The 22472-nt window shown below is 40.2% G+C and overlaps 2 protein-coding genes across 2 annotated transcripts in view; one reads left to right on the plus strand and one right to left on the minus strand.

Annotated features, from left to right (window-relative positions):
- LOC146622542 (uncharacterized) overlaps positions 1 to 22472 on the plus strand; it is a 318673-nt gene that overhangs the window by 7484 nt on the left and 288717 nt on the right. The window lies entirely within an intron of this gene.
- The window catches only part of adamts16 (ADAM metallopeptidase with thrombospondin type 1 motif, 16), a 48742-nt gene continuing 32536 nt past the window's right edge, over positions 6267 to 22472 (minus strand). Inside the window, exons 13-24 of the mRNA XM_085365217.1 lie at positions 21602 to 21774; positions 21368 to 21498; positions 20906 to 21029; positions 20442 to 20686; positions 20202 to 20343; positions 18978 to 19104; positions 8447 to 8651; positions 7298 to 7492; positions 7141 to 7197; positions 6725 to 6931; positions 6464 to 6611; positions 6267 to 6382 (exon numbers count right to left, since the gene is read on the minus strand). Of these exons, the coding sequence (XP_085221343.1) occupies positions 6267 to 6382; positions 6464 to 6611; positions 6725 to 6931; positions 7141 to 7197; positions 7298 to 7492; positions 8447 to 8651; positions 18978 to 19104; positions 20202 to 20343; positions 20442 to 20686; positions 20906 to 21029; positions 21368 to 21498; positions 21602 to 21774 (1870 nt within the window). The remainder of the gene's footprint in view (positions 6383 to 6463; positions 6612 to 6724; positions 6932 to 7140; positions 7198 to 7297; positions 7493 to 8446; positions 8652 to 18977; positions 19105 to 20201; positions 20344 to 20441; positions 20687 to 20905; positions 21030 to 21367; positions 21499 to 21601; positions 21775 to 22472) is intronic.

Raw genomic sequence — 22472 nt, forward strand, 5'->3', positions numbered from 1 at the left:
GACCAGACTGACCAACCTGTGCACTGCCTGGATTGATTACAAGAAGGCCTATGACTCAATGCCCCACAGCTGGATACTGGAATGCCTAGAATTGTACAAGATCAATGGGACCCTAAGAGCCTTCATCAGGAACTCAATGGGGATGTGGCGTACAACACTAGAGGCCAACTCCAAGCCCATAGCACAAGTTACCATCAAGTGCGGGATCTACCAAGGAGATGCTCTGTCCCCACTGCTGTTCTGCATAGGCCTGAACCCCCTCAGTGAGATCATTAACAAGACTGGCTACGGATACCGACTACGGAACGGAGCAGTTGTCAGCCACCTCCTGTACATGGATGACATCAAGCTGTATGCCAAGAGTGAACGAGACATCGATTCACTGATCCACACTACCAGGCTATACAGCAATGACATTGGAATGTCGTTCGGACTGGAGAAGTGTAGTCGGATGGTAACAAAGAGAGGGAAGGTAGTCAGAACTGAGGGGATTGAACTACCAGAAGGCAACATTGCAGACATAGAGGACAGTTACAAGTACCTGGGGATCCCGCAGGCAAATGGGAACCATGAAGAGGCCGCTAGAAAGGCTGCAACCACCAAGTACCTGCAGAGGGTCAGGCAAGTCCTGAGGAGTCAGCTGAATGGTAAGAACAAGATCCGGGCCATCAACACATACGCCCTGCCCGTGATCAGGTACCCTGCTGGGGTAATAGGCTGGCCAAAGGAGGAGATAGAAGCCACTGACATAAAGACAAGAAAGCTCCTGACCATGCATGGAGGGTTTCACCCCAAGTCCAGCACCCTGAGGCTGTACGCTAAGCGGAAGGAAGGGGGCCGGGGACTGGTGAGTGTCAGCACCACAGTCCAGGATGAGACAAGGAACATCCAAGAATACATTGGGAAGATGGCCCCAACTGACCGAGTGCTCAGTGAATACCTCAGGCAGCAGAAACCCAAGAAAGAGGAGGGAGACGAGGAACCATCATGGAAGGACAGGCCCCTGCACGGTATGTACCACCGGCAGATAGAGGAGGTGGCTGATATCCAGAAATCCTACCAGTGGCTGGACAAAGCTGGACTGAAAGACAGCACAGAGGCACTAATCATGGCAGCACAAGAACAAGCTCTGAGTACAAGATCCATAGAGGCTGGGGTCTATCACACCAGGCAAGACCCCAGGTGCAGGCTGTGTAAAGATGCCCCAGAGACAATCCAGCACATAACAGCAGGGTGCAAGATGCTAGCAGGCAAGGCATACATGGAACGCCATAACCAAGTGGCCGGCATAGTGTACAGGAACATCTGTGCCGAGTATAACCTAGAAGTCCCGAGGTCAAAATGGGAGATGCCCCCAAGGGTGGTGGAGAATGACCAAGCTAAGATCCTGTGGGACTTCCAGATACAGACGGACAAAATGGTGGTGGCTAACCAACCGGACATAGTGGTGGTAGACAAACAGAAGAAGACGGCCGTAGTGATCGATGTAGCGGTTCCGAATGACAGCAATATCAGGAAGAAGGAACACGAGAAGCTGGAGAAATACCAAGGGCTCAGAGAAGAGCTCGAGAGGATGTGGAGGGTGAAGGTAACGGTGGTCCCCGTGGTAATCGGAGCACTAGGTGCGGTGACTCCCAAGCTAGGCGAGTGGCTCCAGCAGATCCCGGGAATAACATCGGAGATCTCTGTCCAGAAGAGCGCAGTCCTGGGAACAGCTAAGATACTGCGCAGGACCCTCAAGCTCCCAGGCCTCTGGTAGAGGACCCGAGCTTGAAGGATAAACCGCCCGCAGGGGCGTGCTGGGTGTTTTTTTTTTTATATATATATCACATAATTGTAATTAACGTTTTTGCTTAAGTTAACTTAAAAATATTAAGTAAATTGAACCATTATTTAAAAACAAATAATTGTAATGGTGTTGGTTAAATGTGCCAAGCATTTCAGCATTTCCTAATTAATATTTTATGTATTTTGAACTTTTGGTTACTGTTGTTTTGACTTACATTTTCAATTGTATTTACTCAATTTTGTATGTTACTGTAACATCTTTAATTGTTCATAACAACTTATTCCATTTTAGTTGGATTTACTCAATTAATAAGGTGTATTTAAGAGATGTGATTGTTTTTGCATTTACTCATTATTTTTGAGTGTAAAAGTGTTGCACCAAAATATTTAAGTAATTATCAGTTTTATTTCTTAGAGTGCACGTAAAACAACAACAACAACAACAACAAAACTGTACTTGAATAGAATCAACTTTTTGGGCTACCAATGAACAGCTCAATAAATCTATTTTGTATCAAAATAATGCTGTAATAAAGGCTCAAGGAAGACCTGCACATAACTGCAAGAGTGACCTCAGAAGAACAAGGAATCACTACATTTTGATTTAGAAATTATAGTTGGTCTTCACCAGCTGCACAGCCAGAGGTTCTGATGTGTTAGTCTGTCACATAAGTGGTTTAGACATTGGTTCAAAAGCATGAAGCATGCTGAGCAGGTCAGACCTCTCACTTCAGCATGTTTAGTAATAAAATCAAATCTGTTTTTTAAACTTCACACCATTGCCTAACTACAAATTATACTTGTTACCTAGAAATATAAATAAACAAACAAACAAAAATGATATATGGGATCTAGGTTCATACAATAATGCCATCAGGCCTATTATAATGGGGCACTTATGTGCCTAAAATAACAGAACATAATATGAACTATTTTAGTTCGTATTAGTTCAGTGAGTTGTTCCTTGTGTTATGAACGTCACACCTGTTTTCTACAGTCATTGGTCAGCACAGGTAAATTACATGAAGAGTTGCATTATGACTAAGGAAAAAAGATACCTCTACACAATTACCTCTGAGACTGAAGACGTCACTTGGATCAGCAACCACCGAAAACCCAACATCCAGATGAACACAATCAACTTCCTAGGGTTACCGCCACAGTTTCAACCATACAACTTTAATGATATAATATGTCAGCTGTACACACTGAAGGAACATAACAGCATATTAGACATACTAGTTACATATGGGATATGAAATACAAGGCTAGCTCTTATCTGCTTCAAATTGTGTTAGCAAAACTTCAGATTACAATATTGAGTCCACCAACTATATTTAAAGGGACAGACATAGATAGTAAAGCTACAAATGAAGACTCACTGCTATTATGGTAATAGCTACATTTTCAAACAGTGCATGTGAAACAGGATGAATACACATAACACTCTGGAGCGGAGCCATATTTGTGCTATTGACAATGTAACTTAAGCCGGATTAGGCCATCCTATATAGCTATATATCCAGCTATATCTCCTATATACCGGTAGCTTGGGGAAGGACCTCCCCTTGGCTCTGTTTCAAGATCTACTTCATTATGGGAGAGTCTGACCAAACATAAGTCAGATCGGATCAATTGAGTAGAACAAAGTAATATTAAAAATTATTTAAAAAAATGTATTTAAAGAAAATATGAAACCAAACATTAAAAACGTTTTGGGTGCAAATTAATGTGTTACTGTAATGGCGTTACATTTTCAGTAAAAGTTACACACAGTCCTGCAATCAGCTGATTTCACTTTGTGTGCTTGTGAAAATGATTTTTATTAATATTGTGCAAAAGCATCTGCACAGACAGTATGCTAACACATAGCTAGGCAAGAAACCAGAAACATGTCAAGGCTAAGCCTTCCAGCCCAGCAGCCAGGGGCAGATTTTCAGCAGAAAAAAAGGCACTTAGACTTGTAGCACTGAAACCTCCATTTCTACACGTACATATCACCCTGGCGTTCGCTTTAAAGTCTCTTTAGAAGGAGATCAAATGCACCGTAAATTTAGAAAACACCAGCAAATAGAAAAATATGCTGTCCAAAACCTTCACAAAAAAACTGCAGAAGTGTTTTTGGGGGGAGACAATAATGTGACGGACCAGATACGAAACCGAACAGCTTATAGCAAACATGTATCCACATTGTTATATGAAAAATGCAACTAAAACACACATTACCTGCATGTTTTTCCTCACTCACAACACAGATGAAACCATCTCTTCTTTTAAGCGTCTCAGTGCAAACCTTTGTGGTTTCTATCTCTTCCACAGCTGTTCCGTCAAGTTATTATCTCCAAAAAACACTTGAGTTGTGTTTTGTATTATTTGAGTTTTTTTGTTTTGTTTTTCTTACTTGTTTTATTCAACTTCCATTGGGTATTGCGAGCTCTTACAGCATTTTTATATTTGCTGATGTTTTCTTGAGTCACAGTGTGTTTGACTTCTCAGGGCCACCATACTTTGGGCCAGGTTTCATCTTTGCTTTGTGTTGCCGGCTTTGTGTTCATAAATAAAAACTAAAACAAAGATGACATCGGGATATGGATAAAAATTAGGATAGGAATTTGAGTCATTGTGCGGGTCTGCAGCCTAAAGTTTTTATTTCTGACTGATAATTAAGTGACAATGTGTTTCAGGTCATTTTGTGGAGTAAAGCAAAAGCAATACAATTGCTTTGTCCAAAAAGTAATTTAGTAGCTTAGTGCATTGAACTGAACTAACTGTACTGAAAAGACATTCCATCAAAGTTGAGTAGGTAGGTAAAGCAGTGAACTACCATGTAATCTTACTTATGTTGGAAGGAAAATAATAAATAGAAGCAAAGACTGGAGTTAAGATGTTTAAATGTACATATATACATTACAGCTGTTACAAGTAAAAGTTATAAATCTGTATTTTGAAGCCAGAGAAATGCAAAAGACGTACTAGCCCCCGCTATGGCAGAGTGGAACAATGGTGACAGTGATGTCAGTGATTTGGTGCAATCCTAATCCTCTGTAAAGGCATGATGACAGCGCCATGCCCAGTTGAAGACTGTAGCCAAAGTTGTATGAGTCAAGCGATCAAGTTTCCATCCTGAATATTTGTTTTTCTGCTTTTCTCCAGGAGTCCTTTTAGAGTTTCAAGTTTATCCCCCCCTGAAAGATACTCTGTCCAACTTAAAGCTAAAAATGATGAAATCGGGGCTCATGTTCCTGTAGTTACACATTTTGTTTATCTTATTTCATTACCACCGTAAAAAAAATCATATTGTAATAGTATTACCTATCATCCATCAGTGCTTTTAAAATGTAATTGATATGTAACGCATTTTTGTGCCATATAAATGCATGCTAATGTCATGTATAATAATGTAGGACACATTAAACAACACACTGATATGGCTTGTTAGTGATTTCACTTGACAGCTGCTTTCTTTTAAAAAATAAAATAAAGGTTTTGCATAAAAAGGTGCAGTTTGACAGCATGTAATGAAAATTAATAACACATATTAAGGTAATGGGCTTAGGGTAGAGTAATACAAGGACACATTTATAATGCTTAATCATACAGTTTTCCAGAAACACTGCATTGCAAAGCCAATAAATAAAACAAATAATACTGTACACGGGTCACACAATTCATTTGTTATTTCCTGAAGCTTGAACATTTCACACTGATTTCATGAATTCAATGTGACAAAGTTGTAGCACCACTTGGAAGGAAAGCCACATCGCGCAGACTTATCCTGTCACAGAAAACATATGCATCTGATGATGCAGTTGATTTGTGCTCTGTTCTTTTTTTACTTTTACATGACAACTTCCATGGCAACTGCCCAGCTATTAAAGAAATACACATTGATTAGCATGTCATTTTTGTTCTCTTTTTTTTAATTAAAAAAAATTAAGCTCAAGGCAAAATTTATTTATACCTTTATCGTCTCTTTGAAACGTCCCTTTTCATTAAGAAACCACAGATTGTCAATTCATCAGGGTCTGCAGCGCAGACCAGGGCATATCACATGTTGCGTGGCAGCGCTTGAAGACGTCTTTCTTTGTTGGTTTGCCATCGTTGGCCTTTGGTTGACTGAGAGATGCTGAGTGTCCTGAGTACAGATCTTTTCAGCTACAGTATATAAACAAAGCTGGGATTTTTCAGTTTCTTTTAGACATGTCCATCCTATTTGCTTTAATCACGATTACTATTTTGTTAGTTCCTCCACATAATTCTTGTCTTTGTTTTTTCCCGATCACATTCCTGTGTAGTGCTGTCAACATCAAGTTCTTGTATCCAGATGTCCGGCATCGCAGAGAGAAAATGAAGAGCACTTCCAAAGAAAAGGCTTTGTATTTCAGTGCTCGCCACATGCTTAAAACCACAACCATGTTTTGCAGTCTTTTGACTAACTACCTATCTGCCTGTACAGCGGACTGAGTCACGTCCTAGGATTATAGGTTTGAATTTGAACATGACTGGCAGCACTGCTTGCCATAGAACTTGTGGTTGCAGACTCCATGTTGGGGCACCAGGTAACACCAGCTGAAGTAATCCTTACATGCAAGTTCTGTGTAAAAAGAAGAGAAAAAAAAAGTGAAATTCTTTTTCTTTTTTGGGAGATCTTTTGAGAGAATAAGAGCACTGGTACCTTTCTTCTCAGGTTGTGGACAGAAGTTGGTATTGCAGGCCTGGGACACTGCAGGTTTGAGATGGACGGCACAGCCGGTGGAAGGTTTCTCTTCCGCCAGACACTGGACCGCCCTGGCCTGCACTCCTCCTCCACATGTCACCGTGCACTGCGGAGAGCGAAGCAACAAGGAATGGATTATAGATACTGTGAATCTCCTTTGTGCGACACATTCGCTCCCTCCTCTTGTTTATATTACCAAAGTGGAAATTCTGCTGATACCTGAGACCAAGGAGACGAGCGCCATTCTGGCCGAGGTGGAGGGTGGGCTGGATAGCTCCGATGATGCGTCTTCCATTGGTAGTGCACTGATTGTGTTGTGCGGACAGGGCATTCAGCCAGGATGCAGGGCTTCTGAAGCTCTACTATGGGTTTGGGAACATGGTGGCACTTCTTGGGAGCAAGCTCTCTGTATTTTCCTGCAGTGTCCTTTATTATGAAATAGAGAAATTCACTAAAGCTATAGATGCCATTATATAATAAAGAACCTCCAAAAAATCAATTTAGAAACACAAAAGCAAATAATTAAAATAATATTAACAAATTGGAATTTAAAGAGAATTTAAATGCAGCGAATTATTATGACACTGAAAAATGACCTTTTGCTGTGTCTGATCAAACACACACACAATACACACCTTCTCTGCACACTTGATGAAGCGTGCCTGATAGCCACGACCACATGTTACTGAACACTGGATGTGGAACAGAGCAGAGACAGAGAGCTTATTCACATTAGCTAAAAATACATTTAAATACTGCATAAGTGCTGTTTTATTCATTTTAATTTCATACCTCTTGCCATGTGGAGACAAACCACTGGACCTTGCGTTGTTTCTGGCAGCGTCTGATGAAGCAGGAATCCTGACCAGCAGGTTTTGGCAGGCCTGCGCACTTGCTGTTGGGCAGCGTGTGTGCCTGGGCACCCGGGTTAGAGCTCACACACAGCACAGTCCTCTTCTTCAAACCATTGCCACACTTACGCGAACACTGCCAAATAAAAACAAACATGATATCTGATTGCATTTAGGTATTGGAGCAAAGCTTTCTCTTAATTAATGGCTGATCAGTTGGTTTAAATGCTACAGTATTAACAATCTTTGTTATCATAGTTAGGTCCAAACTGTCATGTTATATTCCAGCATTGTCAAAGCCTTGTTATGTGTTACACACATTTTTATCATCCATTAACAAAGACATAAAAATGTAGACTAAACTGGTTTTTTGAGAATTTCTTTCCATTTTTTTCCCACCTTCTTTCAAGCAGAAGGAACAAATTTATCAAAATTAATTGAGGGTTTGACATATTTAATTTAGCTATTACCTGGCTGGAAATGTCACATGCTAAACATCTTAACAGGCCAGCTATGCACAAATAGCATTTCAGAAAAGCTGCTATACAGCATAGTCACCACACAATGGATTACTGTGCTTTACTGCCTTAATAATTCCTTTGAGGTACTCCAGCAATTCCCTCAATATCCTTTTTTTATTCTAGAAACAGCTAATGGGACAATCTAAATCTTGAAGTGATTCACTACAGCCAATAAACACGGGGCTGTGACGCACTACACTGTGCCACAAGCTACCAGGGGGAGAGCGAACTGGACACCACTTGTGCCATGTCATTGACGATATTTGGTGTAAAACGGCAGTTAAAATGTTACACTGAGACAAGTCACCACACAGAATGTATAGGATTTGGACAGAGAACAAAACACTGGAGGTCTCAGCGGGCACATTCATAGTTTAAAGCCACTGAGATCACTGTCATAAAATGTGGTGAAGCCATTAAAGCCAGGGCGAACTTCACAACACAATGTGCAGAGCTCTTTAGGGCTTACTGGGCGAGCGTATGACTTCAAAGGGGTTTTTCAAGCTGTGTTCTTCAGCAGCAACGTGCCAGCAGCGTAAACAAACAGCATTAAAGTTTCACACTCTCACCTGCGACCACGACCCAGTTGTCCAAACCGGTGGACAGCTGTGTGTGTTGCAGGTCTGCTTCCTGACCGGGGACGGCTGGGCACAACGAGAGTCAGCCAGGGTGTCCACGTCAGTCTGGCTGGTTCTCTGGACACACTGGACCTGCCGAGTCTGCTCCCCTCCTCCACAGCTTCGGCTGCACACCCCCCACTCTCCTACAGACCAGCTGGGACAACACAACGCAAACCCATAGAGTCAATACGCACAGTTTCTCGATCAGTTAGACAAGTGTACAGGAATTAATGATAATTATTGTTATTGTGGTATTGTTATTGTGATAATCACTGGTGTATTATGGAATCCATCTATGTTACCAGTATACAATCTGTGTGTTTGCCAGCAAAAAAGCAGTTGGGCAAAAAAACACAAGAACAGGCTCAGGAACAGGAACAGATTTACCCTTGAGTGGTGATTTCCACCACCCTAATTTCCACCATAGTCCACACTAGAGTGTAAACACGGCACAGAAATATTCACGCGTTTCAACACAAACACATACATATGGCAGGGAGGACATTTTAATTAGCTAACGATACTGAAACTGGCTAAATTGTGTATAATGCTGCTGTTTTCCTGCTCTGTCAGTGCTAAGTGTATTTTTATCTTTAATAACTTACCATTTTTTTTTATTATTTTATTTTTAAAATAATTTTTAGCTTAAGAGAAAGCCACACAGAATTTCACTGTGCTATGTATAATGACAATAAAGATCATCCATTCATATAATAGCGTCTGCAGAAGATTGTCGAATCTAAGACATTGCAGACATGCAATGTTTCAAAATAAATCTAAACTAAATTTAAACTAAATCTGATATAAATTTTATATTGTGCACGTCATTATGGTTAATATGGCTTATTTGTCAATATTCTAAATATCATGTACAACCAGAACGGCCGGGGGCTTTAAGCTGTAAGTTAAACCTCTGCAATATTTTAACCCCCCTCGCCTGGCTAAGCTGAATCATGACTAAAACTAAACATCACCACCTATTTCTTTTGTACATAACACAGTTCAGTTTATACTATTTTAGTGCATTTTTCTTCCAAGACTGCGCCTCAGTAAAATGTGTTAAGTTGCCTAATCCTCAAGCCTTCGCACTTTCTTAAAGTTTTGTTGCATCGCTTCCAAATGACCCCAAACTAAGGGCACAGGCAGCTCAATCGCTCAACACACACTCTGTTATCCTTTCTCTAACTTCACCCCAGTATACCCACCCAGCCTCCTACGATTTACCCCAAACAACCCAAAACATTGCTGTCAGCACACTGAGCTGTGTATATTAACAGTCTAAACTTTATTTGCAGTAATTTGGTGCATCACTTGCTTGGAATGCTGCAGAAGGTCAGTGAGAAAAGCTCCAAAGGGCATCATATGTGCACTATCAAATGTAAATAAAGGCAGAAGTAGAAAATCTATCTGGTGTTTTGACATGTCATGAGGAAGATACACACTGCGGTAATAGCAAATGGTGGTTCAGGGGGAGCGAAAGCGGCATGTAGAGATGAAAGTTTCAATTCGCTTGTTTATTTTAAAAAACCGACCAAGTAATCAACACATATATGTAATACATTTAACATGTTGACATAATATTTATTAACCTTTGGCAAAGAAATGTGAGCTGAACTTTGATGGCGTCATTAAACACATAAATAAATGCAAGCGGAACGCCAACCGAAGCCTAAGTGCAACACACCCTTCAAGAGCAGGGACTTTTTTGGGGTTTGTTTCATTTTTATTTTTAGTTTCACAAGGTACAAAATTCAGAATATTGTATTTTTTATAAATATATTTCCATAAATACTTCAATTCCTAATATGCACAAGATTCCTATGTCACAGCATGCTAATTTGTAGTATAGTAGCTGATGTCACTCATTTAACATTTAAGAAAAGTTATGATGACATAAAATCACTTATTATGACATATTATCTTGGCTCTCTTACCCCTTCTTAGATATCCCTTCCTGCACAGGAAAGTAAAATATAGCCATCTGGCATACAGTTGGCAAAATATTTGAATGTATATATATGATAAAGTGCAAATTAAAACTTTATTTCATACTCCAGGGTATTTACTTTTACCATGTAAATATCAACACAATCACTTCACAGGAACGGCCATCGAAATAATATACTGTTTAATGCTGGATCAAGTTATAGAACACCTTGTGATCTTTGCCTCGGCTGGTATGAGTAACTGTGGTTGAAGGATGAGTAAGCATCATGCTCCCTGGACAGAAGCACAAGAGCTCAGGTGTCCTGTGGTGTGTCAGATAGCCTTTGAGGTCTAAATGACGCTGTCTAAATACACACTAGTGCATTAAATAACCTCTGACCAGTGTTTATAGCTTTGCCACTGTGCGTGTCTGCTTGGACTTTTACATGTATATATCACTGTGTGGGTTTTTTTTTTCAGTGTACACCAGCAGTGTGAGACAGAGTGATATCATGCTCTAAATGTGAGTGGGCATCGGAAACCTTTTTCCATGATGTAATGCTTGTTCGGTCCAAATCACTGGTTGCAGACACAGCAAAATTAAATAACTGCACGGCCTTAGAATAGGATGACATGTAGAGATAGACTGGTGACCACAGCCTGCTGGTCTACACTTGCATCCAAGTTGTGCGTGTTTCGGTCGGTCCAGCATGTGTTCTGCTTCAGATTCAGTTCATGGCGAGGGCCCACAAACTGTAAAAGACTCATGCACTTTGATAACTTGAATAAAAGAAGCACACGCACATTTACAATTTTTAACAAAAATGCTTAATACTAGACTGGATATTTGACAAAAGTATAACTGAAACTAGTTTAGCTTGAATAAAGCATGAAACAGAACTTTGATATAGTACAACACATTAATCAGGCAACTATATCCTATACATGTTATGGATGTTTAACAGGAAATCTGAGCATTGTATGGACGGCAATGGCATAAGAAGGTCTATGGAGGATGTAAATGCACAGGAATGCAGAGCAGGTTACACCGTAACCAACAGGAAAAATACTGTAAAGCCTATCTAATCTTATTAAGTTGAAAATATTTTGCAGCCACAAGAGAGCTCTCATTTTTAGAGTCCTTATTGTTATCTGAAGTCGTTTATACATCAAGAAATGTTGGGTTTTGCTCAGAACAGTGAAAATCTGTCAGATGTTGCTGTATGTGTCTTACCAACACATGGTTCCCATGCACACACATATAAACACGCATACACATGCAGACCAGAAGCTCCAGCTTTAGATAATGAACGAGATAATCCTAAGAGACGGGTGTAAACTGTTGTGAGATTACTTTACAGCCTTTATTATCACTGCTTCCTCAGCTCAGTGTACACAGGCAGGTCCATTAGTGGCTAAACAGTACAAAGCAAGCAAAGGAGAAATAGATTATGTCAGAGGAGCATGCACATCTACCACGAGTGAGTAAAGAAGTGCGAGAGAGAGAGGGCAAATGTGAATCTGAACATATTTATAAACGACTTTTAAAAGATACAGACGGCAGAGAGACAGAGGAGCAGACAGACAGCGTGGAGAGTGGTTGTCATGCAGTCACAGTCTCACAAATCCCCGTTGAGAGATTGGAAGTGCTGTGGCCTGAGCACAACTTTGACTGAATGACAGCTATCCTTGGCTGACTGCTTGGTTGTACCAGTGTGGGGTTATTTTTTTTTTTTTGGTGTGTATGTGTGGGCGATTGCTCGGATAGGATGGGAAAGGTGATGGAGAAAGGGAAAAAAGGTATCCATATTAACGTATCCAACCTATTAGATTTACGGTTATGGCCAAGCCTGAAGAAACATAAGTGATGGACACTGCAGACAGCGTCTTAAAGCAGTCTTTGTATGTGGATGCATTAGAAGTGGAAGAGAGGTCTCAAAAGGGATTTATTTCCCCCTCTTTCCAGAAACATCTAGTTTCGTGATGCCATTATGACCTATTTACCAAGAGAAATATAATTAGATTTTCCACTTTAAGTATGGTATAGAAACATAATACCCTACCTGGATTTCCATCATGTCTATACAGTTATCAGAAATACTTCCATTTCAGTTGTGTTATTTCTGTGCAAAGGGAATACAGGAAATCATTGGGGAACGTAATTTAGACCACTCAGTGATTATTGTATCAATATAAACTAGAAATAAATGAATTAGTCAAGCTTGGCATAACATTGTTATAGCAAATATTCCATATATTCATCAATTTCTACAGTCCCCAAAGTTTTACATAGATTGTTGCCATTTCACAGTGGATTCCACATATGTTGTGCTTTGGGTTGTAAATTGATTGTATATTTATCAAACCAACACGTCCACTTTGATTGAAATTTTTGTATTGAAAAAGAGGCATGTTTCTTTTTAGCACGTTTGTTATTGGTTTCAGTTGTGTGTACTAAATATAAACCTAACAAATTAATGTTGAAGTACTTTTTGTTTCCTTTTTCCTTTAAAAAAAACTGCTTAAAGTACTGTTTGAAAGCTTGCTGTAGTGTTGTGTGTCTGCATTCTGATATACAATGAGCTCGCAGACACAGCGGGATGCATTTGGAAAGGTGACCCAGAACAACTTGCAAGGTCTTATGTTTAAGCTACTTCACAAAAAGGAGTCGTTTCCATGACTGATAGTGTTCCTTTGTGTGTTTCTGTGCAGGTATCATTTTTGACAATGTGTGATCATTGTTATGCTGAAAAATGAAGCTGTTGCCAACGAGACGCTTTCCAGATGGTATCGCATGCTGATACCTATCATTTTCACATCCAAATTTCAAAGTTTGGATTAATACTCTGCAAGACATGTTGCCACTGATTTTCAGTCCAGTTCTTGTGTAATTTGGCATATCTCAGCCTTTTCTCCCTGTTTCCCTTCCCTAAAAATGGCTTCTTGACAGCCATCCCTCCACTGAGACCATTTCTTATGAGGCTTCAGTAAACAGCAATGGATCATCTGAAGCGCAAGATGCATCGCTCTTTTCTTTGATGGATTTTTCCCCCCCGTTTCTTAAAGACATAACTTTGAGATGCTGTTCATCTGGTGTAGATGCTTTTTAGACCTGATACTTCCTTCTTTTGTCCTCTACTTGTCCAGTTTTCTCAGATTTTATGAGGACACACTGCTCACCATGCTGAGATATGCCAGTTGTTGGCTGATTGCTCTTTGGGAATCGCCTTGTTGGTGCAAGAACTACCTTATTCCTGTCAATCTGTGTTATCTTTGACATTTTCTAATAGAATCAACTAAATGATTATGTGTTTTTGTGACAGGCTGCTACTAACCAAGTATCTAAAGATACAATTTAAAATTGTTCTTTGCTATGTTGTCTGTTATGTGTAGATACAACACCACTTTATCCTTTGAGTTAGGGGCCTTTTTTATGCTTGAGTCGTTCACAGGTCAGTGTTAAGTGGCTTGAGGCCTGCAAGAAAAATAAGTGAAAAAGCAGCTAAAAAAATGTGAAAGACCAACAAAAAGCAGGGAGAACTATGGCTCAAGACTACTTTAAAAAATTACAACAATGTTTGGCTCCTTGGAAGAATAATCAAAAGAAATGATTGGTGGCACATGGCTTTCAGATACTAGTGTCGGTGCTAAACAATGACAAATCTAAGAGATGAAGGATGTTGAAGGCTCTGGCAGACAGCAATGAGGTGACAAGATCAAAGAGTCAAAGCCGTGTAGCATAGGAAAGTGGCTTTAGACATTACTATGGTCCCACGTGGATTCAAACCCTCCACGAACAGTAAAGCCATGAATGCACTTCACAGACCTTTCTTTCCGAGCAGACATGAGCTGGAGCTGAGGAACATTAATAATGGCTTCAACCTACTATGTAATGCAATTCAATGCAGCATTAAAAATGTTATTGGTTCCACCTAACTGAGAGGTCATCGTGTCTGTTGTCAGCTAGGCCTGTTCAATGCATATGAAGTGAATCATTTATAAACAGCGCAAAAGCATAAAGACAGTTTTGGTACCGCCATCTGTGTTGCATTTAAATTGTCAAGCATGTCACAGTTTTAAGATTTTGACTGCTTTCACACAACAACGAATAAACCATCCCCACGAAAATGTGGCTCTCCCTCTTTAATGGAGGCCGTAAGATGTGGTTAAATGCTTTAAAGACTAACCAAGCTTGACCTCGTTGAGACTGTTTTTCTTACCATGCTGAGCTTAAAATGCACATAATTAAATAACAAAAACACATTTGTCAGGCATTAAAAAAATACTCGGTAACAGTAATGACAGAAAACTCCAGGTGGAGTACAGAGGTGGCCCTCCTATCTTAAATTTTGGTAAACCTTTATTTAAAACGCCCTGCGTGTCTATGAGTAAAGACATTCTTTATCCTGGCTGGGAATCGTCTGCACAGCTGGCAGCGGTGTGCTGTCATCATAGCACCATTTTTTCCCTTGAATAGTGAAAACAAAGTAAAAATGACTAAATAAAATACAGCACATTACTACACATGATGATACAATAAACCACAAAGATACTAAAAAAGGCTGAAATAACAAAGCTCTGGGGGGACATGTGTTCCTTTTCTGAAGACTTATACATATTGTCAGCGCCATCACTGCTTTATGCGAGTGAATACGAGACAGTTTTGTGGTCATCTTGTAGCATTTTCCCAGGTTACCTGTTCCAAAATGGAGACAAATACAAGCTGAGCGAGAGGAAAATATTCAGGCAATGACAGAGCTATGCAGAGGAAAAATCCCCTTTTGAACAGCTGCTGGTTACTATAAAACACGAGATAAACGCTAACATAATTGGGATTCCATGATTTCAGAGTGGATTACATAATATCGATGCGCTGTTTAATACTGTATCCACATTTTCTTCTGCCTTGATAATTTTTTAAGCATACTTGGTAAACGCCCGTGAAAATGCAGAATGAGAGTGATGACTTCACAAGCAAGACGGGTTCCAGTGAAAAGCACTGAGAAGACGGGAGATGGGGCTAGTAGAAAGAATATGAGCTAACAGACTGCTGCAGTTTAAGACTGCTGGCGGCTCTGATTTTGAGGTGGGGTTGGAGTAGGGACACTGAAATTTGTCTTAATGAGAGGGTGAGAAAGTGTGGGTGGAAAAGAGCTTCAGAAGTAACTGAAGTCACCACCTTCTGCTGCCCTGCCATGTCTTCTGTGCAAGCAAGCCAGGCAGCAGCTGATGGCCACTCATTCTGCTTTTGGCAAAAACAACAACAGCATCATGCAGCATGATTGCATGCAAGATGTTGCTGTATATGTTGCATCACATTTTAGGCACACAAGCGCAGACACACCGCCCCTTGAGAAACACATTGCAGGCAATGCATTAGCGGCAGCACCACGACAATTTTGTTGACTTTGCTTTTAAAACTTTCTATGAAATGTATTAACTTTGAGGCTCCTGTCACATTATATTACATTTCATAGAAATACTAAATATTATTACAGAAAGCAAGCATGACTGCAACAAGGCCTTATTGTGCCCAACTGACCTTCTAGTTCTTCTAGTTCAAGAACTTTATGGAGAGTTCTCGTAAGGTTTTTTTTTGATGGTTTGGTTTGGCTACTGCATGACATTTTTATAAATGTGGCGGACAAAGTCACAATTGCACATACAACAAGAGAATTTTGCTGCACGTGCACATGCAACCCTGACCAAGATGAGGTCAGTGTCCCAGCTAAATCCCTCTCTGCTCATGAATCAATGCACAGCTTGTCAGCAGCGTCCCCTTCGTTTGCAAGAACTTGGCTGATATTTCAAGAGCTAAGAGTGTTCATGGAAATGCTCACAATAGGGGCACAGAGAAATGGATGCCTCAGCAAAAGCCTAACAAAGCCTCTAGGTAAATTCTTTCGGTATTGATTTTAAGACAGACATGCTTTTATCTCTGCTAGCTAAAATGATCTTTTCATTCACAAAAGGTTTGAGTGCCAGTTTTCAGTTTGCATGATACAGTGTAACAAAGTTCAGCATTCTGCCTTAATAGAAACAACATTTAGGCACGGAAAGCCTGTCTGCTTTTAATCGAAAATAAAGTTTTTACTATCTTATTTATTTATTTTTTGCAGACCTCATTAAAGTCTGACAATGCTTTTCACAATGAGCACTGGAAATAATATAATCAGTTGGTCCCTGCAGTTTTAGTGACATTTGGTGATATTTAGTGATATTTAAATGCTTTGCCCCACCCTGTATGTAAATATCCAGTCTTAAAAAAACACATCTATATATTCGAAACCATTTTAAACCATCAACGCAATCGCAAATTCTCCTGTTATTTGAAACCACTGCTGTCCTAAGAATGCCTTACACTCACACATCTTCTGGCCAGGACTTTACACAACATGACACTGACCAGAGCAGTGCAGACAAGGGAGGGACATTTCCCCTGTGTGTGTTCATATATATCTTGCCTGTCAACGGGTGAACCACTTCCGATGATGTCCACAGCATCAGGCCATGTTGACTGATCTTTGTTCCTCTTTGTTGGCTCTTAGCATCAGGGATACAGACAGTGACCAAACCACCTAAACGTAGCCAAGATCCTACAGAACTACACCCTAAAACCACAAAATCAGGAGTGGGTCTCACTCCCACTTTCCCTCAATATGTTTGTGCCACTCAAGGTGACCCCGCTGACATTTTACAACAACTGGGAAAGCCTGCTTAACCACAGCAATCTGGAAGTGCATCTCAGCTTATGATAACATTTCCTACTTCCCAGTTAGTCTTGGGCCAGCATCCTGGTATAGCCTTGTGGGAAAAATATGCTCTGATCAGCAGAGTTTGGAAGTGAACCAGCATGTCCCACCAAAGAAACTGGCAGTGCATTTTGCATACCCCAATGCGCTGGACATCTAAAAGAAAAAAAGTTCTAGGTGGATCCTGATATGGCCAAAGAGCTTAGGTCCCAAAGTGATGATCCATGTGAATAGGTTTACAAGTTCTTGGCCTGCTGCATTAAACAAACACAGAAGCTAACCATTCCTGACAGTTGGTGGGGTTTTCATGCTGAACTGGATAAAGACATGAACAGAATATCCAGTGGAACTTCTCCTTCTTCCCTGTGTCTCACACGCATGTTCTGGCCAAAATGTAAGTTATTTTTCATTTTGAAGTGAGGATAATGTCATCATCACAAAGCAGGTGCTTTAACGGGTTGGAAAAGGGTAAAACATATAGTCAGTCCTGCCTGACACTCTTCATTGGCTTTACTATGAGGAGATAGTGTGGGAACTTTGGAAGAAATTACTCAAGTAATAAACAGCTCTTCTGACAGAAATTGCAGAACAGATGTGTAGGTGTTGCAGACCAGCAACACGTGGCAGTGAGAAAGAGTGAAGGAGAGAGAAGGTGAAAAGGAGAGAAGCTAGGAAGATAGCAGGATGGGAGAGAGTAAGAACACCAGAACAAAGTAGACAGAATACTATTCGCTGCCATGTTTTTACCTTCAATAACTAGATGTGAGTATACTTGGCTGGAGGCCCTAAAGCTGATCCTCTAGCTACCTAAGGTGCAAACATGAATTGCACGCATGTAGAAAATGTTCACCATTTACAACTGAACACATTTTGTCCCGTAGCCAGAAGTAGACGCTGGCCCTTCCAGGATATGTCAACTGAACAACTGAATAATTGACAAAGCCTGAAGTCTTGAAGGGCCAAACATTGTGCTGTTTTCCATCCAAAATATGTATCTGGAAAATATGAGGAAAGGTCTGCACAATTCAAATACCATTTTTAATAATGTCCAGACTGAGAGCCATCTAAAACCAGAGCGCCGATATATTGATGAGGTCATTCACAATTTTTTTTAAAAGTCACAAATTATTTCGTTTGACTTGCATGAGTTGTGATGTTGTAACTACATAAAGTCATCTTAACAACAGAAGTCTGCATATGACCATAGTTTTGTCTCAATCTAATGGTGGTGCCAGATGGAAAGTTAGGAAAATAAGAAAGCGACTGCATTTAAACATGAATGTCTGTAACCCATTTAATGACAATCAGAAGTCACTGGGATTTATTTCCTGGATGCAGTGACTGCCTGTACAGAGTTGCATGGCTACCTGTGATATATGGGTGAACATGAAATCAGAAAGGAGATGAACCAAGCTGATTTCTACGAGATATGAGCTAAAACAGAGAAAAAAAAAAACGGTCAATCACACTCACACTTATGTCCAATTTAGAATATTTTGCCAGTTAACTTAAAATTTATGCCCCAGTCACACCAGTACAACCACACCCTTCTTGCTGTGACATGACAGTGACGACCAATGGACCATTTAACCGCCCCATCCAGTCGTAACACAGATTTTTTATTTTAGATGAAAACGTTGGACCGGTAGACCAACAGATATGCAGTTAGCCAAACGAGAAAAAAAAAACTATACATGTTAGAAAACCTACTCAAATTAATTAACACAATTTATAATACATGATGACTAGTGGGGATGATCAGCAAACATAACAAATACACATGAAAATGCTGAGGGTCTGACCTGGGAGGACACGGTTGGGTGTTGCAGGGCATCAATCCAGTAGCTGGTCTTGATCTGGGATTGCAGTACGACACATTCACCTGCACTTTCAAGTCTTTGTAGCATGCTGACTTGGTGTTCATTTGGCCTGCATAGGGTATAGATCAGTAAACATAGAAATGTTTAAAGAATACAGTTGTCATTTTGCGTCAATCTGCTATTTAACTACTATAAAATCAACAAAACTGCATGATGGGAGATGGAACCACACGTTCACCACTTCTACATATGTTATTCAAATAAATGTTTTTGTCTCACATGTGTGCAAAAAACTTAATTTGATTCAATTAACTTTACTAGTTTATCACCAGATTGTCCTTTCATCTTTAATAAACTTAAACTAATATTCATGTTTGACTGAAGTGGCTTTAGCATCAGTGACTTCTTGCACAATTGCATATTGTGTTGATTAATCTAAGTAAACCTTAAATCAGGTTTTAAGACTACTTTGATTATTATTTTAACTTAGGCAGAGTCAGTCAGTACATCTGAGCTAATATAGGTCACTTAGTCAGTCACACTCTTTAATAAAGCAAAAGACTCTCAACTCATCACAACCTGCAATCAGTATTCATTGAGGTGGAGGTGGCTAGGGGGTACTGCAGCAGACCGGGGTGGACAACTTTAACCTCAAGGGTCAATCAATAGGAATTCTACACTAAGAGCTTTGTTCACAGTGATGACGCTAAGCAAGCGCACATGCACAAATATAGCCATGCCTACACAATGCACCCTTGTTCCTCAACCTCTGGCCACAAATTACCTGCCCAGGGGACAAAGGCCACTGGTCGCAGGCAGGCATGTGTGTGCTTGCAATGTGTGTGTGTGTTTGTAATAGCAAGTCTCCAGCTGAATAAGGAGAGGTCCCACCAGTTTGAACCAAGAGCCTCTAATGTCCCCTCAGTAATGATGGGAACACGCTCGTCTCCATTTAACCTGGAGCTAAAAGACTGATTAAAGGTCAGAGAGGCAAGAACTAAGCTTTAGGCTTAGTCTACTGATCTACAAATTGTCCTCCTCATTTACGGTTTTAGATCAAGATTAGAGGTGATGCGTGCTTTTTCATCAGTGCAACAGATTTTAAATTGCTTCTTAAAAAGTTGCATCTATGAAAAAACAAACATAAATCCAAAAAAATAAAAATAAAAAACAAAGACATTGCATTTTTTAAATGTTTGCTCGTACCTCCAGCACAAGTGGCTGAGCACTGGGAGCGTATGATAGCCCATGTATAATTGTGCTTGATGCGGTTCTTCATCAGTTTCTCATCAGCTTTCTTTAGAGTATATTCCCAATGCACACCAGGATTCCAGCCCTGCAACAGCACCTAAAGGAAAAAAGGTAATAAACAGGCAAGTAAGTCACAAAGAAAAAGGAGAAGGAAAGTAGGTCTTAATCATGTTACTGAGACCAATGACCTACTACCTCTATTACTAGAGTCTCATTGGTGGGACCGGCTGATATGAGACTCTCTGGTCTGTTATATGGTCTTTTGTACTCGAAAATTGCTCCAGCAATGAGGTGTCGGCCAGGCCAGTCCACGGTCCAGTGGCCATTAAGGTAGTAGTGTCTATGTGTGTCCCTGACAGCCAAGTAGGAGGTGGAGGAATTCAGTTCAATCACACGGATGCTCCGAGCTCCAGCTGGGACGGTTATCACTGCATAGTACTCTGAGAAATATTAGAAGATCTTAAATAAGCATTAAAAGTGACATAAAACTCCAGCAAACAAAACAAAATGTTAATAATATGATATTAGGCTACACAGATTTTATGGTGAGGACTGCACCATACAAAGTTTGTGGGACATGAAAACAAATATTAGGTTTTAAAGCATTTCCAATAAAATCGCTAAAAACCAATGAAGTGAATAATTCATTTGTGACGTACGGTTAGTAAAATGCTGTTTTGTGTACTGTCCTTTGTAAATCTTGCAGGTGGAGTTGTCTCCTTTACACACCCCACAAGCATCGGGCACAGCTGTGGAGCCTAAAACACGGTCACAGCCAACTCTCTGTGGAAGAAAACCATCAGCGCTTTTGATGACAGTGTAGCTCACACACATAAAAACACAAGACTGCGTCACAGTACGCATTCGATTACAACATTTACAAAATTCCAACATTTATTATGTACGTGGTGACAGGTCAATATTTTACTATTCATTACATCTAAAGTAGCAGACAGCAGGAGAAATAAAAGAGTCTATTGATGTTCTTTACTGCTTACATCCATTGTCAAACTTCATGAAGCCACTTTGAAAGACCTCACACGCCATATACATAAATGTAGCACTTTGACATCAATGTTTGGTCACATCATGTTACTTTCCAACTTAACATTTAACATTACCTCACACAGTCCATCAATGCAGACATTAGAGCTGTCTGGTGAGCAGAGTGTCCCATCCTTAACTTTGCTGGCCAAGGCAAAAAAGAAATCATAACCTTCAGCAAAGCAGTAGAGCTTGCATAGATCTTGATCTGGAAGAAAAAGAAAATGGCCATAAAAAAGGCCTCTTTTATCATTTCAAATAATCTTTAGTTACGAGTTTTTTTTTTAAATTTAAGAGGAAAGCTTTCTCACCATCCACTCTAGTGTATGGTCTCCAAGTGTAGTACCAGCCTCTGAACTGTTTGCCGTTGAACTCAGCACACTGTTGTGCTCTATAGTCAATGGTGTTCCTGGGACAGTCTTCAGTATTGCAAAGTTTGTATGACCTGGAGGAACCCTCGCAGAACTTCCCTCCGTATGCCGGTCTAAAGAGATGGATTTAAACGTGTAGAATTCAAGGTTTTTCTGCACGAAACACATAATAACATGCTTCCAGTATTTTATGGATCTTCTTTCTTCATCTTCTATCTGTGACTGTATGTTCGTGTTGAAACCCCAAACATGGGTGACAGTAGAGTGCAAAGTATTGAAATAATGTTAATGGTAATAAAACATTTAAGATAGTTTTTATCTGTAGAGTCTGTGAAATTCTGATTGTGTTGATCCATGAGCATGTTTCACTCCATATGTGTGTATAAGTGTGCCTTTGTGAAGGCTTGTGAAATCACAGGTGTATATCCTCGGGTTATGTTCCTAAAAATCTCTTGGATGGGACAAAAACAGCTGCAAACTCTCCAACCACTCTCTCTGTGTTGTGTTCTTTCGTTTGATATCTCTGCATTTCATCTTTCACCTTTTTAATCCCTTTTCTGTCATCCCCCCCTCCTCCTCCCACTTTATTCCACTTGCCTGTCTTTGTCCTTCTAACCCTTCACCACCAGCTTTCCTTTCCTTGTCTTTCTTTCTCCTCCTCACTCTCTGTCTAATTTAGCCCACCACTTGTCAGGATCTTGGCATGACATGATAAAAAGGAAGTCCCAGCATTTGGAATAGGGGCCCCTGACTGACTGACAGTGGCAATAATCATGAGTGACTGATGAGTTGGGGGCTAAATTAGCAGATA

This window comes from Diplotaxodon limnothrissa, linkage group LG11 (assembly GCF_057381915.1).
Source record: "Diplotaxodon limnothrissa isolate DT_005_m linkage group LG11, D_limnothrissa_male_GT1.1, whole genome shotgun sequence".
Taxonomy (NCBI): Eukaryota; Metazoa; Chordata; class Actinopteri; order Cichliformes; family Cichlidae; genus Diplotaxodon; species Diplotaxodon limnothrissa.